We start from the raw sequence: 19,140 nt of genomic DNA on the forward strand, positions 1-19,140 counted from the left end.
CAATGACAGGCAGTCACTGTAAGTCCTGGTGGGTTCATCTGGTCTACGTTTCCGATTCGATATTCATTCCAAAAACCGATGCTCGAATCCCCAAAACTTATACGCCACGCTTAAAAAACAGAATCAAAGCATTTTCGCATAGTAGCTAAAAATTGACGATTCGTCGGTAAGACCACTAAGATATTCACCGACATGTTCGACTGGCCTTATCTGATTGATGCGGAGGTTCACGACACGCTCCTCAGTGGGATCTAACGCGTTTTCGTTACAACCTGTTAAAATACACAAATCCATACCACATGCGATTGGATTGTTTCAATCGAATTCCAGTCGAAAACACCAATACTTTCTGTGAACATTTCATAGTAGCCCTATCTGCAGTAACTGTTACATTCCAGTAACCAGTCCCATGGCCTGTGGAGGTGTCCTCAGTACTCACCAATGCCCTTCTAATTGTGGGCAAGTCTATAAAACTAGTAGGAAGGAGGGTATGCATGTCAAACATCACGCATGTCAACAAACTTCAACAACATTTCAAAGGCTGCCAGTTTTGTTACTGATCAGTATATGGTAGGAGATTCAGTATAATCAGAGATACTTTTAGTATTAAAATAAAAGTCGATTTCTAGAAAGGCCCTTTCATAATTCAATCCCATGAAAGGAGACGTCCTTTTTATTATGGCTAGCTAAAACACGACGTTATTATTTATACATTTTTGGAAACAAAGGGCTTAAAGAGTATACGTTAGGGCTAGATAATACTATTTATGGGAATATTACGAACACCCAACACTTCATTTTTGTAAAAAGAACGATTTCCCATTATTCTTCCGTTCGTTGCAAAATTATTTCAAGCTGATCTGCTCTTTACAGGTGTTACATATTACACAGAAGAAGTAATTGTTCTTAAAGCTAAAATAAGCTTATTGTAACTTATACCAAGTTTGACCTCAAGAAGACCAAGCTCATAAAATATTAAGGAAGTTTGTTTTAGTTTACTAAGCGCACACGTTCGAGAAGTTGGATCCGATCGTAAAAATGTAAAATATATCGTCAAACTGTTATAAAACGATTTCGCACAATGAAAATCGCCGTTCACTGGTACATAAGTTAAGATGGAATCAATTAACAGGTCAGTAAATCAGAGCACCTGTCGGATCGGGGTCGGTCCCTGAAGAAGAGAGAAATCAAGGAAACTATTTATACAGAGCACATTGCACGGGTCGTAAAGAACAGAAAGGTCGTTCAAAAACAAGAATAGGAATACAGCGTTATTTGTATTCAAGGCAGGTCGTCGTGGCCGCGGACATCAAACATTGATGCATTTGTCAGGAGTAAGAAATTATTTTGTCAGATGAGAATTGTGGTGGGGCGCGGACACGGACGGTGAGAGAGAAGGTTTCCATCCTCACCTCGAGTGTGACAGAGACGTCGGAGGACTGGTTCTCGGTCCAAGCCTGAATACTAAATGTATCTGTTAAACAAGTACTTCTTTTTTATTCTTTCGATTTAACTTAAGTGTGACTAACTAGTGTCCGCTGAGTAATTGATTCTACACACTCAAAAAGAAGATCTAATTGGGTTTCTTTGGACCCTAATCGTTCCCTTTATTTATACATATTTTTTATAGCAACGCCTGCGTCGATCTTCCTGTGATGTGTGCCGTTCATTTGGTAGCTATCCACTTGTAGGCTTAAACGATCAAACGATATTCCTCTTTGTAAAACATGCGTTTTAATGATTTTTGTCACCTTACAAAGTAATATTGTCTACATTATACATACATATCGACATCCACTAGTTGGAAGAGTATTCCTTTCAGTCATACCACATTCTTCTCTCTTCTGACTGGGATTGACGATATTATCTTGTGTATCCTTCAGGAGATGGTACTTGATAACGTGATAATCTTGGCTACATTACCCACATATTTACTTCAACAACACCCACTAGTTGGAAGGGTCATTCCATACTCAGTCATACAACACTCTTCTCTCTTCTGACTGGGATTGATGATATTATCTTGTGTATCCTTCAGGAGATGGTACTTGCTAATGTGGTAATCTTGGCTACATTACCCACATACTTCAACAACACCCACTAGTTGGAAGGGTCATTCCAGACTCAGTCATACAACACTCTTCTCTCTTCTGACTGGGATTGATGATATTATCTTGTGTATCCTTCAGGAGATGGCACTTGCTAATGTGGTAATCTTGGCTACATTACCCACATACTTCAACAACACCCACTAGATGGAAGGGGCATTCCAGACTCAGTCATACAACACTCTTCTCTCTTCTGACTGGGATTGATGATATTATCTTGTGTATCCTTCAGGAGATGGTACTTGCTAATGTGGTAATCTTGGCTACATTACCCACATACTTCAACAACACCCACTAGATGGAAGGGGCATTCCAGACTCAGTCATACAACACTCTTCTCTCTTCTGACTGGGATTGATGATATTATCTTGTGTATCCTTCAGGAGATGGTACTTGATAACGTGGTAATCTTGGCTACATTACCCACATACTTCAACAAAACACACTAGTTGGAAGGGTCATTCCATACTCAGTCATACAACACTCTTCTCTCTTCTGACTGGGATTAATGATATTATCTTGTGTATCCTTCAGGAGATGGTACTTGCTAATGTGGTAATCTTGGCTACATTACCCACATACTTCAACAAAACACACTAGTTGGAAGGGTCATTCCATACTCAGTCATACAACACTCTTCTCTCTTCTGACTGGGATTAATGATATTATCTTGTGTATCCTTCAGGAGATGGTACTTGCTAATGTGGTAATCTTGGCTACATTACCCACATACTTCAACAACACCCACTAGATGGAAGGGGCATTCCAGACTCAGTCATACAACACTCTTCTCTCTTCTGACTGGGATTGATGATATTATCTTGTGTATCCTTCAGTAGATGGCACTTGATAACGTGGTAATCTTGGCTACATTACCCACATACTTCAACAAAACACACTAGTTGGAAGGGTCATTCCATACTCAGTCATACAACACTCTTCTCTCTTCTGACTGGGATTAATGATATTATCTTGTGTATCCTTCAGGAGATGGTACTTGCTAATATGGTAATCTTGGCTACATTACCCACATACTTCAACAAAACACACTAGTTGGAAGGGTCATTCCAGACTCAGTCATACAACACTCTTCTCTCTTCTGACTGGGATTGATGATATTATCTTGTGTATCCTTCAGTATATGGCACTTGATAACGTGGTAATCTTGGCTACATTACCCACATACTTCAACAAAACACACTAGTTGGAAGGGTCATTCCATACTCAGTCATACAACACTCTTCCCTCTTCTGACTGGGATTAATGATATTATCTTGTGTATCCTTCAGGAGATGGTACTTGCTAATGTGGTAATCTTGGCTACATTACCCACATACTTCAACAAAACACACTAGTTGGAAGGGTCATTCCAGACTCAGTCATACAACACTCTTCTCTCTTCTGACTGGGATTGATGATATTATCTTGTGTATCCTTCAGTATATGGCACTTGATAACGTGGTAATCTTGGCTACATTACCCACATACTTCAACAAAACACACTAGTTGGAAGGGTCATTCCATACTCAGTCATACAACACTCTTCTCTCTTCTGACTGGGATTAATGATATTATCTTGTGTATCCTTCAGGAGATGGTACTTGCTAATGTGGTAATCTTGGCTACATTACCCACATACTTCAACAAAACACACTAGTTGGAAGGGTCATTCCAGACTCAGTCATACAACACTCTTCTCTCTTCTGACTGGGATTGATGATATTATCTTGTGTATCCTTCAGTATATGGCACTTGATAACGTGGTAATCTTGGCTACATTACCCACATACTTCAACAAAACACACTAGTTGGAAGGGTCATTCCATACTCAGTCATACAACACTCTTCTCTCTTCTGACTGGGATTAATGATATTATCTTGTGTATCCTTCAGGAGATGGTACTTGCTAATGTGGTAATCTTGGCTACATTACCCACATACTTCAACAAAACACACTAGTTGGAAGGGTCATTCCAGACTCAGTCATACAACACTCTTCTCTCTTCTGACTGGGATTGATGATATTATCTTGTGTATCCTTCAGTATATGGCACTTGATAACGTGGTAATCTTGGCTACATTACCCACATACTTCAACAAAAACACACTAGTTGGAAGGGTCATTCCATACTCAGTCATACAACACTCTTCTCTCTTCTGACTGGGATTAATGATATTATCTTGTGTATCCTTCAGGAGATGGTACTTGCTAATGTGGTAATCTTGCCTACATTACCCACATACTTCAACAAAACACACTAGTTGGAAGGGTCATTCCAGACTCAGTCATACAACACTCTTCTCTCTTCTGACTGGGATTGATGATATTATCTTGTGTATCCTTCAGGAGATGGTACTTGCTAATGTGGTAATCTTGGCTACATTACCCACATACTTCAACAAAACACACTAGTTGGAAGGGTCATTCCACATCCAGTTTATCATCTTGGTTACATTACTCACACACTTCAACATCCTACTGATGGAAGTGCCCTTCATACTCAGTCATACAACACTTTTCTGTCTCGTGACTGTGATTGATGACGTTCTTGACCACATTAATTTACTCTGTTTAGCAACAGCTAGTTTATCGACACTAGTCATACGGTACTTCTCTCTTCTGTTTGGGATGAATAATATTCTTGTATGTGTTCTTCACTGGACAAGGATATAAGAATTGATTGAACATATAACATGACGACCGTAGATGTTCCACCTCTCGAATTGATTCGAACGTACAACGCAGATCTGTTTTCTGATTGGAAGTTGATGATAGTCAGAAAGGCACTAGTAGCAGGCCGTGTGTTTATTTTACCACGTGCATCCGCATACTGTGATGACTATTGGTGACTTAATGTTAGTCACTGACGGGTTTAATGGATGTTTTAACTTAGAACTGTTTTAGGAATATAACTTTCTCAACTGTCATTTTAACCTGGGTTCTAATTAGGATGTGAATAATTGGTTTTGAGTGATAGAGTTGTATGTCCTGTGTTCCAAAACCAGGTGTCATTCAGATTAACTGAGAATAGGGTATTATTGGAAGGCTTATTGGACGGTATTTATTTACGACCTTTTTTCTTTTCAGGTTAAAATCTGGTTTCAAAATCGAAGAAGCAAGTACAAGAAGATGATGAAAGCGGCTCAGCAGCAGGTGACAACTCCTAGTGGAAACTCCAACAACGGTGGCAGCGGAGGTCCCGGGCACGGCATGCTTGGGAGTGGACAGCCGCACACGCCTGGCGCACTACCAGGAGGCAACAGCCCTCAGCCGCCCGCGGGCATCCTAGGAGGTGAGCACAAAGTAGGAGTCCTATTGGTGGACCTAGTAACTCAACTACTAGGAACTCATTTGGAAATGTAGAAAACTGAGTACGGTCTATTTGGTTGTAATCATAGTTATGCCAAAACCCAAATTATCCAGTCTATCTTAGTATCCAAAGTGAAGCAAGCAAGAGAGTGGTAGGTAGCAAAGTACTCGGAATCACGTCCGTTTTGTGACACAGTCCAGGGTGTTTATCAGTGAAATTACGGTGTAGAGGTCCACATCCACATGGATGTTATAAACAAATCTGGGGCTCGAATTAGTTCACTTTGCAAAAATACAATCGTTGTTCGTCGAGTCATCAAAGATTTGAGGCACACGACTTTCCCTGTAGACAGAGGGTTCGGGTCGCCAGGAAGACAACAGCTCAATTATACTCGAGTAGCAATCACTCAACTATTGCCCATCGTTAGACCCCTCACCGTTCCTAAGTAAACAACCCTAAATCCTGTCAGCATTTTGCTAAGTCATTCTCCGCTCGTCAGCCGAATTTCTGGACAGCGTTGTTTTGTCGTTTTAAACCGACCTCCTCAAAATACTGGTAGTTCGCAGACTAGAAATAAAACAAATTAAATTTACTGAATGAATAATCCGCGAATTTATGGAGGTGTTAGTAATTTTTAGGGCGTTGGAAACGGATTATATGTGGGTCTAGTTTTATCCATAAATTATATAATGAGAAACGTATGACAAGTACTTTCCTACCACACGGCCCAGAATATCGCTTGCAGATTGGTAAGCGCTGTTTATTATAAGGTGTGAGTAGATCAATGTAGACATCCGTAAAACAGCTAAGATCCTCGACTCAGAACTTTGTCATCTGTAGAATGTCTTTCATTTTCATGGGAATGGATTGAAAACCGACTCGATCCTGGCGAGACATGTTTTGTATTTTATTTACTGAGAATGGACCTCGAACAGTGTACAAAATGAGGAGCGTTAGGTGAGTCGGGCGCCCGGCATTTTACTCATTTGCTTCACTCGCACGTCCAAGAAAGACTACCAGAGAGAATATCTCCGAGTACGAAGGTCAGTCATGGATTTATACATTTTGAAACTTCCAAATATCACCCTCCCCCGCAAAATCCACTTCTCACTTTCTCTTTCCTCTCTCGATCCAAGCCTGGACTCCCTACTCCTTGCTCCTGCCCAGGAGTACCTTATCCGTCCTTTCTTCTTCTGACTCCGACTGACAGAAGACTTTGTTGCAGGAAACGGATCGTCCAGTGGGAGCCAGCCCAGTCCCGGTGGCGGTTACATGCCACATCCCGGGAACCACGGAACCCCCACGCCGAGTTCGACGCCGGTCAGCGACATGTCTCCCCACGGCGTGTCAGGGTCTCCGCCTCTGGTCGCGTGGGACATGAAGCCCAACATCGCGCCACCCAGTCACCACCACCCGCACCACCACCCCGGCTACATGCCTCAGTACTCCTGGTACCAGGCGGACGCTAACCAAGGCCTCCTCACGTGAGTACCATTAACTCACTACATGATGCCCAACATTATAAATAAGCTACACGGGACACTCCCTGTTCTTTAGCCCATTTATAAGTTCTAAACATAAAAGCCCTAAATTTAATCTGTAACTTTACTAAAAATACCGGTACGGCACATCATTTCGCTTGATATAACTGAATATTACTAAATTGACATTGACTTACCAAGATCACGAGAAAATCACAATCACAGATCTTAACATGAACTGTCTCAGAATGCCTCGGTAACAAATGTTGTCGGTGATAATTCTTAATTGTCTAATTTCATGTTCTTTTTTCAGTTAATCCCTATTTGTTTTTAATGCTATCGATAGTCCTATGTACTGAGGTGACGTGATGACTTTATAGTCCTAACTTCACCTCATTGTGCTGAGGTCAAGTGAGGACTTTATAGTCCTAACTTCGCTTGATTGTACTGAGGTTAAGTCAGGCCTTTACAGTCATTACTTCGTTTATAATATAGCCAAGTTTAATTTAACCACTTTTTGTTTCCGTTATAAAAATCTCAGTATCTTTGGTATTTAAAATGTAGTGTATCAATGTGATGTCAAGGCGAAAAACACAACATTAATCCAGTTTTATCACGAATTAAGCTAATTAAATAACACAAAAACAACTAAACATCATAATATAGCTTTTTATATATGTGTTATTTTTATCATAGGTTATATGTTCGTACATAGATCTTTTCATCGGTATGGATATAAAAACTTGATATTATAAATGACCTAGTAGAAATGTTAGTACACATAATTATTTATTATAAATTTATAGTCATTTCACTAATTTCCAAGATGTGGGCGTTTTTAGATCACTATAAGAAATAAAATAATCAGTACACACAATGATTTGTTTTTAGAATTTACAAACATTTTGATAAATTCCACGTTAGTTTTTTTTCTCAATTAGAAAGGGGCAAGTAAAAATATCAGTAGCCTATATAATAGTGTGTTCTAGTTTCTATAGACATTTTACAAATTTTCACTATTTGTGTTTTCTCCAGATTAAATAAGTAATATGATCTGATCAGGTTGTTGTATGTTGCAGTAAAGTACAACCTGAGCGGAAATATATAATATAAATAAAATAATAAATGTGGTATGAAATAAATTTGAAAAATACTTTTCTTGTCTTATGATGTCACTATATTGATTTCAAGTAATGTCAAAGTTTTTAAAAACGAATTTAATGTCAAACTTAAAATTCTATATCTGAAATTCAGTGAAGCGCAACGTTTTGGGTCATACACTTCAATTATTTTAAAAATTTACGACTGTAAATTGTAAAATGTGTTTTTTGTTATTCTGCAGAAAACAAAGATGCATAAAGTAAACTTTTATTGTGTCCAATAACTTAATAAAATTCATTAATGTACAAAAAATGGTAAAATCTTAATTTAAAGGGACAATTTTTTGTTTTTCAGCAAAATGATGCATGATACAGCGTTCTATTCGAATCAACAAGAAAAATCTTGTTTAACGTAAGTGATTTTGCAAGTTCTAAAAATAATATAATTTTCATTGTTATTGTATTTGTCTTGGCATTGTCGTGAGGAAAAGCTCGAGTACAGAGTGTGCACTCTGATAGTATGTTCGTTGTTGGATCGCCTACCAGGAATGTCGAGTCCTGGGGGTGAAGCTGGGCATGCCGCAGCGGTGTGCGACGGGTCTCGATAGAACACGCCCTCTCTTTCCCTTGGAGGCGGGATAACTTTCCGGTTTTGTACTTGTCTAAAATTAATTACAACAACGTCCGTAAGGGGTTTTTTGTTTTATGTGGATTATCAAAGAAATCTGCCTCGTTCGACCGATTGCAGGTCAGCGCGACCGATAAATGTATATTTGAAATCTTCGCACACCATGCCATCCACACAGAAGTGAATACCCTTTTCCAAAAGAGGACCACTTTGTAGCTAGCTATTTACTTATACTATTTAAATTGTAATATACTAAAACGCCCGTAATAATAACGCTTTCAGTGCCAGATAGTATTTTCAGGTGACGTTGCAAAAAGTGCAAAGGTGTATGCCCTATGCTGTATCATGAAGAGCCAGCCCAAAATTTACTTTCTACAGCCGCCCACAGTAAATTTTATAACTTTGTTCATGTTAATTCAAGCACATGATTTTTTCAGAAATCTCGCTTAAAATAACTAAAACCTTATTTTATTGTGCACGCATTAATATATTTTATGTTAGTAATGAAATCTGACTTACGTTGGATTATTTTCTTCTTTTATTTTGCTTCAATGAATGGACAGTTTAGTTCCGCACGCAACACAAGGCGTTTTAGTTCTCAAAGAAATGTGTTATTGTACATAACCTCAAACATTTACAGAACTGTCTTGAAAAATTAAGTTTTAAGATTTGATCATATAAAAAACATGTAGTCATAATAATATTTTATGATTTGGATATAATTTATGAACAAACAATAGATTGTATACACGAATTATATTCAAATATAAACTCTCTAATGCAATAATTAAATATGTAGGCTTATCAAAAGCAACAGTTGCAAGCATTACACTTTATTTTTATTTTTACATTTGTTTATTGATGTTGATAAAACGGACGTTGGCACTGATAGGGTTAAACCGATCTCACCAAAATTGGAATAGTTTCGCCTCCTACTGATAATATATTCAATCATAACCCATAATAAATTAAAATATATATATATATATATATATATATATATATATATATATATATATATATATATATATATATATATATAAGACTTAAGAAACAAAAGTAATAAATTTCATCAGAGTCTAAAATGGGCGCACCGGTAATTTCAGGCATTACAGACGTAAACATTATTCCTGAGGAAATTTCCGTTTCGGAAAGTGCGAGTTCAGGCGCGTAATGTAGGGGTGAAAGAGAAGAAACTTAAAAATTGGAATTAATATTTAAAAATGTTATAACTCAGACTTGAAACTACATTCATACAACAAGTAAAACGTTATTAATACATGACTATGTCAGTTATCTCCGATTTGAATGTGTTAATGATGGGAATTGATCAGATCACGATCAGATGTTTCGTGATTGTGACACACCTTTTGTAATTGCGCCAGAAGGGCTGTTTTCAAATACAATAATTCGAGGCCTATTTATACAAAGGTAGGAAACCGTACCAGCACGTCAAACAACACATGACAAGCCTTTCAATTCTTTTTACCCCGCGATAAAAGACAAGCCATGCGGCCGCGCAGCACGACACAATATAGAAATAGTTGTCACAACATTGCTCCTGCATTTTATTAACGACCAAATACTCAACCGTTCGGAGGAGATCACGCAATAATGTTGAAACTATTTATAATTCAATTACGTTAGCTAAAACATTTTTCAAACATGGCGGACGACACGCGACCCACGTTGCCAGTTGCGACTCAACTCGTTTGCGTTAACCTGCTTCATTTCATTTTAGTAACTTTGCACTTTCTTAGCGTTATTCCTATTCTTAAGATTGTTTGTATCGGTAGCTGTAAGTGTATGAACTTTGTGTAATTTGTTTCATTTAGTGTTGCTTTTACTGTAATTTATTTCTTCATTTTCTTTATTGCCTATCTTTAAACCATGGGTGTAAAAATTTGGATTTCGGAACGTCGTCTTCAACAGTAACTTATAATTAAAAAAATCTTTATCTTTACTATATTGTTTTTAAATTTTGATATTATCATTAGTTGAGTATTCACTATTAATCGAAATTCTGGTGTGGAATTGCGTTTTCTACAAATATTTTTAATACGAAGTTATCACGTTTTTAAATAATGCTGTTTTCACGGCTAAAATATGATTGTCTGTTACTGGCATTGGTTCTAAAAGTTCTCCTCCTTCAGTTGCTGTGTAATTTGCGCAAACTTTAATGATCTAATATAATTTTATCAAGTGGTAGTAAAGAAACTACGCTAGATTTCGCTCTCGGTTTAAAAAGAACATACAAATACAAATCTAGTTTATATGACACTATTTCACACATCATGCATGGTTGGTTCATTTTCCTGGCTCTGAGCATGTCCTGAAATCACACTGTAAACGCTCAACTGTACGCAGTTTGTTAACATTGTGTAATGCAGGCATCCTCGTGTTTATTATTTGTGTCGAGCTTCACATATGTATTTACTACTCAAAGGAAACCAATATGTTATATTGTTGACTAGATCCAAATCAGTGCACTTACTTGTGACATGTTAATTCTCTTCTTTTACCTGAAGTACTCGTTTAATCTGTGTAGACTACACATAGGTGCTGAATATTGAAATCTGACGGATTTGTATATGTTTCAGTGTGTGGCCTGCAGTCTAACGAAGACGTCCCTACCAACCAGTGTACTGTGAAGGACCGCTATGTTAGTGTGTGTGTGTGTGTGCTACTGTCGTTACCGGCCAGACCAGAGTGTCTCGTCTCCACTCAACCCCGCGGTCGCCAGCCACTAGTCGCTGCCATAACTCGCCGGCCACCAGTCGCTGCTACCGGACACCGGCCGCGAGTCGCTGCCGCCGGTCGCCGGCCACGAGTCGTCGTCGCCTCCAGTCACCGGCCACTAGTCGCTGCAACCAGTTGCCGGCCGCCAGTCGCTGCCGCCAGTCGCCAGCCTACGCCCAGCTCCAGCTGTACATACAATATCTTTGTTCCTACGTCTCAGCGCACTATCGCCACGACCCAGACAATCAACACTGGCCGCACTTCCTACAGCGATCGCCGTATTGATTCTTTGACCTACTTTCCTTTGTAATTTATCTAATGTTATAAATGCGTTGTAATTTAAGACGATTGAAAGTGGAAATAGAATAACGTTAATTTTATTGTGATTTAAGGAACCGCCTGTGTATAATATAATAATTCGAGAGGAATTTGGCCTCTGATCGTTCACGCCTGTACTTCGAATTTTCGCCAAGTGTATTAGACTAGAATCCAAAGGTGTTTTCTTCTAGGAAGCTCCCAAGGGCCTGAGTGGTATTTCCGGCCCTGTTATAATGATTGTGATTTTAAAACACGACTTCAAAGGCCACTGTAAATCTGTCTTGAGTTTGTGGTTAAAAAAGTTAACCAGTTGGTTATAAATATAGTTTTACATAAGGACACGCTTAGTTTTGGAGAAACAGTTAAAATATTTAAATATAACCCACACAAAATCATTTTGTCCTTTCATGAAAGTAAAAAGCATCTAACGAATTATGTGAAATGGTCTGAAATGTCATTGTAAATATAACAGTATCTGTTCATGTCACGAAAACAACCTGTTAAGTTAAGTAGCCATTTATGTTTTTCTCCATAACGGGAAAACGGTTTTCCCTAATTTTTCACAATAGGGCAGTGGTGTTCAAAGTCGGTGGTTTGAGCATGAGAGTACAATCTATTTGTGTACGATACAAGATTTTTACTATCAAATTGCTTATTAAATCTGTGAATCACATTGTGTAAACAAATTTGGACATAGCAGAAATTAAAATAGCCTCAAACATGTTTTAATTGTAAAAAATAATGTCTTTGAACAACTTTACAAATTATTTATATAAATGTGCTAATATTGTGTTCTACATTACTATTGGTATTTAAGTGTTACAATAAGCATTTTTAGTTTTTATTCATTGCGTCTGCGTATACATTCATTACAAATTTGACAACAAATTGGAAATGTTTTACAAGAAGGTGGATTAACACGTTGTCCAGCTTGTATTATAACTAATAAAATGTTAAATTGTTGATAAAGGCGCAGGAGATTTTGTTTTACACCTCGATGTTATTTTGTCTTATTGTCTGAAAGATTAGGCTGGATCATCATAATTAATCAAAAAATACATTGTGAAGATCCTTGTAGTAAATTGTAGGACTGTCTGGATATTTTTCAGTAGGTAAATTTTAAGCCGAACTGTTGGTTTGGAGATGAATTTCATATTGAAGTATTTCTGGTTATGGACGTATGATCCTTCTGTCCATTACTTTTGAGTTCTCGTTTGTGCAAAATGTCCTTAAACAACGTGGATGAAATGAGCTCGCTAAATAAGTACTTTGGTACATGAACCAAGAGAAAGACAATTGAAAGATTGGGTCTCAGAATTGGGAAATTGTGAAGAGAGTTGCCACGTAACACCAAAGCATGCTCTCGCTAACGACAGAAAGGTAACCGCGTTGCCCGATGTTTCTGTTCAGTGTTACCATTGTCAGTGAGCTTAAAAGTATGCCGTAGTACAGCACGGTTACAACACAACTTTTGTCATCGATGACGTTCGAAATTTTTCCGGTTATTTTACTGAATTCGTAATGAAGTGATCCTGACATTGAGAACTTTCATTGACTGGGATTGTGTCCGATAGATTTGTGTGGCAACCGAACGGGTCTACGGCAGTCACGCAAACTGACGTCTCTTTCCCGTCGGAATCGATGCCTTGAAATATTCAAGGACCACAACTCTTCTCTTCGCCGGGAACCCTTGTCGATGAAATGCGGTCCGGGTTCCGAAGCCCTCGAGACTCCGGAGGGTCACCACACTCGAGTCCACGCGAATTTCTTGGAAACAAAATATTCCTTTCACATTTATGATAGATGCAGTGATGCTCCTCGCCGTTCACGATGATTTTGTCGATAAATGACTGCACTGTCGTATCCAGGTAAGATCATCGGCGGTGACCGAGAATTTCACAGTGCAAAGTTCGACCAGTCCGTCTACGGATCCACGCCAATTCCTACATTTATTTAAATCCACTTTTAAGCTGAGTCACCGACGTCGGCGCATGAATATTCAAGACGATGCGGCCACGGCCTTCGGTCGCCCTCCGTCGCCCGTCACAGACTCGACATTCGGCCCTCGCCCTAGCCCAGTCGCTCATCGGATATTCCAGTAACCCGTTATTCGTTATGGATGTTTTATGTGATGTATACTTTCCACGTTAGATCTAGATGTAAACTCGAGCCCTATTTTCTTATCAAAATTCGATTTGTGTATTTATGTAAACCGGATGAAACTTCATTCTGTTAAGAACCGACTCGTGTCCTGGTGGTGGGGGATCACCGCCTCCAGTAACATATACCAGCCTTTAGTCTCATGTGTGACCTGTTAGTTCGTCGTATCTCATGTTCATTATAGAATAGCTATGATTTTCACAAATTTGTAATTTGTACATATTATATATTATAAATGAAACTTGTGTAGTAAATAAAATGGCAAATTATGTGTATAGCGAACCACTGTGTTATTCATTACCTATCTACTTCGTTCAAGTAACGTCACCACATGTACACATATTGTGCCATTCTGGGCAGTAAAAATAAAAGGAATACTTATTCTACTGCAGTTTTATACTGTGGGTAAAGTGGTCCTTGATATCACGTACGTACAGGTATAACATGCATAAAATATTCAAAATTAAAGACTACTTCATGCATAACTAAGCAATGACTTAGAAATTTAAAACACTTGTTTTTTCTTTTTCTATTTGTGACTAATAATCAAACGTACAATAATGATTGAATATCTACCAGACATTTAATTTAATCAGTATGGAAAGGCTTCTAGCTAGGAAATTGTGTCATAAAATCATATCATAAGGAAGATGTCCAAAAAATCCTGGAGAGGTTAAATGTTTTTGAATAATAATAATCTCTTTATTGCATTCTTTTAACAATTTCTACATCGTATCGCAATCGTCAATAGTTTTCATAAGTCAATTTACACGATTTAGTCTACACATTCACAAAACTTCATACTCACAAATCATACAGTAATTCAAGACACAATCGCACTGACCTCATCCAGCAATCTCAAATATCCCACCGGCTTATCATGAATTCATCAACAGATTAGAAAGCTTTGAATACCAAAAGGAGTTTGAAACCCGTTTTAAATTGATTTTGATTATTGGAAATTTTGATTTCTTCAGGGAGCCTGTCGATTAATCTGACACCAACTTCTTGCGGTAGATGTTGAAACAATTTAGGATAGAGCACAAGACTTGGCACAGACTTGCTGAGCATACAAATATATTTAACACATATCCAGTGATCCGTTACTTCCTCAAGGGGACGGCCCACAAGGAGTCACAAGAAAATCTTAAATGTAAGCATAGGTTGGTAACTACATAAAATTAAAGGTCTTTCTTAGTTGAGTACAACAGCTTTAATTTATAATTATTAGGTACATAAAACAAAGTTCATGGTAATTTGATTAGTTTATTCACAGGCAAAAAGCAATTGATAATTGCTGACTCCCAGTAAAATGGCATAATCTGGGATGAAACGGCAATGGTTCACGCATTAGCAATTTATTATTTAAAGTAGAGTAAATATGTCTTATTTTACCAGTAGAAGTTATGGCTAAGAAGCTCTCTTTACCTTTTAACCTGGGGACCAATGGCTTAAAGGTGACTTCCGAACCACCACCAATGGCCGGACAGGCGGACTGCTTGCAAGGACAGGATTGTTCAGCGGTCACCCATCCAAGCAGCAGGCAAGCTCGACGTTTATTTATCTGGTTATCTTGCGATAACCTCCGTACCCGCTACACTGCGCCATTGGCAATTTTGTACAGTGCTTAATTGAAAATTCAAGTCATCTATGAATATATTTTAAATTATTTCAAAAACATTTCCGTCCGTGACTTTTTGGACACGTTGTACTTAATTCTTTATAAAGTCGTTAAAGTGTCATAGTGATCTCCATTATTCTCAGAAATTGTTCCACTCTGTTTATTTTTTTGTTCCTTGTATTATTAGTCAGTGTATTTCTTAAAATACTTTTCCAAACACGGTTTTAATTCTTTACTTTCCTTGACAATGCAACCCTTAAACTCAAACAAAACATTTAAATGCCTCTTCTACTTTCAGAAGATGTCAACCCCTGGCCTAAGCTCTCAGGTCTAATGTTGCATATGATTATGGGTTCCTATATATTTCCTAATACTTGTAACTACTACAGCTCGAGACTCTGTACAACCGTCCCCGCCAGGCCAGTTGACTTACATTCAATCTTGATACCCTTGAATGTATTTATGGAATACACTTTTTCTCCGGGCATGTTATAAGACGATTTTTGTACTGCCAGAAATTAAGTAAGTAATTAAGTAACAAGTAAACGCTAGGAGTAATTAAGTAGTCTGCATTTCGAAACCTGATGTCCGAATGCAGAGGCTGCTACTTCTGAATTTATTTTTTCTGGAAAGTGAGACTTTTAAAAACCTAAGTACAGTAAGAAGCTTTCTTTTAATGTATAAAATATTTCACAGCAGCCACATAGATATGGGCAAACTCTTACTCTATTAAACTCTTTAATAAGAATGAATTGAATCAGTGCAAGCCCAAGATCCTAAGTAAGTAAATTGTCATAGATCATGTCACAATTTACAATAAAAGATACAAGTAGTTGGAAACCGAAATAGCTGCTCGAATTCCTAAAACTCCATATTATGGTGACTCTGGCTCTGTCAGGAGATAAAAATGAAACGGTGTCCACGAAATATCTCAACCAAAATTAATGAACATGTCAATAGGTGATTAGAACAAAGGGGCTACGGCCACGCTCCAGCGCTCTGCTTTATACAAGGACCCTGAGTTGGGAATACTAGAAGCGACTGATTCCCCGGAGTGTTGTCAACAGTAACCTACCAGTGGATAACATCGAGTAACCTTTCTCCCGCCGCGCTGTTCCCAAGAGGATCAGGAAATTTCCAAGATAGGGAATATACAGGGCAAAAGTCGTGGAGCAATTGTGACCTGGGCAACTGTCGCTTGGGCAAATCTTACCTATGAAACTGTCGCTCGGACAAATCGTACCTAGGCAAATGTTGCTTGGGCAAATCTTAACCAGGCAACAGTCCCTTGGGCAAATTTTACCTAGGCAACTGTCGCTTGGGCAAATCGTACCTAGGCAACTGTTGCTTGGGCAAATCTTAACTAGGCAACAGTCCCTTGGCAAAATTTAACGTAGGCAACTGTCGCTTGGGCAAATCGTACCTAGGCAACTGTCGCTTGGGCAAATCGTACCTAGGCAACTGTCGCTTGAGCAATTAGTACCTAGGCAAAAGTCCCTTGGGCAAATTTTACCTAGGCAACTGTCGCTTGGGCAAATCGTACCTACGCAACTGTTGCTTGGGCAAATCGTACCTAGGCAACTGTCGCTTGGGCAAATCGTACCTAGGCAACTGTCGCTTGGCAAATCTGACCTATGTAACTGTCGCTTTGCAAATAGTTGACATTGCACTTATTGCTTCGGCACCTAGACAAATATTACTTTGAGAACCGTTATTATACCAACGGGGAATCGTGATCTGGGAAAGAACCAGGTACGAATCCGTGACATTGCCAACTGTCGCATGAGCAACCATCACGTGTGCATGTAACTAAAGATTGCCTTCAATAACTACTACTAGACCAAGAGGAAATTTTGACTAAATTATTAATCATTAATTACGCAGCTTCAGACTTGTTCAATACAAAGTTTTTAGCTCCTCGTGATCTATAGCTCAAGTCTTCATAGGTCTCTCCTGTATTGTGTATCTTTATGTTGCCCAAACTTGTATTATAAGTATCGGTGCACATTATAATGCGGGACTGGTAAACAAATATTGAACGAATTCTGAAATTTTTAATCCACACCTTTGCAAAATTGTGAACGGACGTTGACAAGTAGAGACGACTGACCAGGAATTGATAGATATGTTCACAATAGCTTTTGAGACCTTTTTCAATAATAAGTATTCTTTTGAAATTAGTCTAAATGTAAATTGAATTTTCAATGCTCACAAAATACTTGAAAATATGATGTATTTTGTTCCAATGAGCGATAAAAATAAACTTGATGCACATTTAAGGCAACAAGTTTAACTACAAAAAACCTTTTTATCAACCTCTTTCAGAGACTACTTCAATCCAGATGCTTTTAAGGTTCTTGGAAAATGTACACTTTTTGAATATTCAAACGATGAAGTTGCGATGATTGACATAAAAACATTTTTTTTTAATCGTTTGGAAGCGTATTTATTGTACCTTTAAAATTAAATACCTTCCACAATTTCACGATTAAAAATACGGGCGTAAAACTGCATGAGGTTTAACTTTATTTTAATGGGAAATACTCAAGGTCGTTTACTATAGCCGGCTCTTAAGCAGTTACTACTTGCTCCTAAGAGCTCTATATCCGCATTCCTACTTTTCTAAATATTTTTATATTTCTCACTGAAATAAATCAATATTTTGCCAATTAATAATCTCGTAAACCGGTTCCTCATTGTAGATCGTGGGGAAGGTGCAGTTAAATGCCTTTTCAATTGTGTTCAGTAAGTAATTATTTAAGAGGTGAATTTAAAACCAGTACATTTACGATTCAAACACTTGCGATCAGCTTGAGCTATTAGAGCCTGTGAGAAAGTACGCAGTTCAATACGCAGCTTCGGACTTGTTCAATACGCAGCTTTTCGCTCATTGTGTTTCCCAAAGTCTTCTTAGATCTCGTCTGTATTGACTTGAAATATATTAATATTGAATACTGCCCATCTGATCTTACTTTTCTAGTTTTAAAAATTAGGTTCGTGACAAATCACTTAAATAATTGGTTTGTAAATTTTGTTTAATGTCAACAGTATTTTAGAAATATATTTTTCGTAGTGTTTTAAGTGCGCTAATTTGGTCTAAGGTGTTTTTTATTCATAAAAGGTTTTATCCAACACGCCAATGTCTGAGTATTCTTCAGTTTATTACGCTTCTAGTTTAGGTATACTTGGAATTGTATGCATTCCACATATCCTGCCTGATCTTTAAGGTTCGGTTATGACTTAAGTTATACTCATTTTACTTCATCGAGTCGGTATTACAGTAGTACACACTTGTGTTTATTTGCACGTTATTCACTAAATAACACTTTATGTATGCAAAAATGTGCTAAAATTAGATTGTATTTGTTGTTTTTGTCCGTCGTTTCTTCATAAAAAAAGCTTCTTGATAGTTGCGTTGTTGTGATCTCATGTTTAAGTTACCTTTAAAAACGTTTAATGGAAGTGACGTTTATGTTATTTTGAATCATTTTTATGTAATTATAAATGGTGAAAATTACCAAAAGTGTAAATGATACAACTTTTTTTGACCAAATACAAAACATAAAAATAATAGTTATGATAACAACTATTGTTTATTGATCAATGAATCTGAACTCTTTTAAATTAAAAGTTAACAAAGGGTATATGGATACACTCGTAAAGTATACTTACAC

The 19,140-nt window shown here is 37.8% G+C and overlaps 1 protein-coding gene across 2 annotated transcripts in view; it reads left to right on the plus strand.

Annotated features, from left to right (window-relative positions):
- Positions 1–14,127, plus strand: part of LOC124368694 (homeotic protein distal-less-like) — a 102,588-nt gene extending 88,461 nt beyond the window's left edge. Inside the window, exons 3-6 of one of the 2 annotated variants that reach the window (XM_046825991.1) lie at positions 5,197–5,401; positions 6,645–6,903; positions 8,356–8,412; positions 11,229–14,127. In XM_046825991.1, coding sequence (XP_046681947.1) covers positions 5,197–5,401; positions 6,645–6,903; positions 8,356–8,412; positions 11,229–11,247 — 540 coding nt within the window. In that variant the 3' untranslated portion in view covers positions 11,248–14,127. The remainder of the gene's footprint in view (positions 1–5,196; positions 5,402–6,644; positions 6,904–8,355; positions 8,413–11,228) is intronic. The other variant, XM_046825992.1, reaches the window with a different exon arrangement.
- Positions 14,128–19,140: the final 5,013 nt, after the last annotated feature.

This window comes from Homalodisca vitripennis, chromosome X (genome assembly GCF_021130785.1).
Source record: "Homalodisca vitripennis isolate AUS2020 chromosome X, UT_GWSS_2.1, whole genome shotgun sequence".
NCBI classification, from domain to species: Eukaryota; Metazoa; Arthropoda; class Insecta; order Hemiptera; family Cicadellidae; genus Homalodisca; species Homalodisca vitripennis.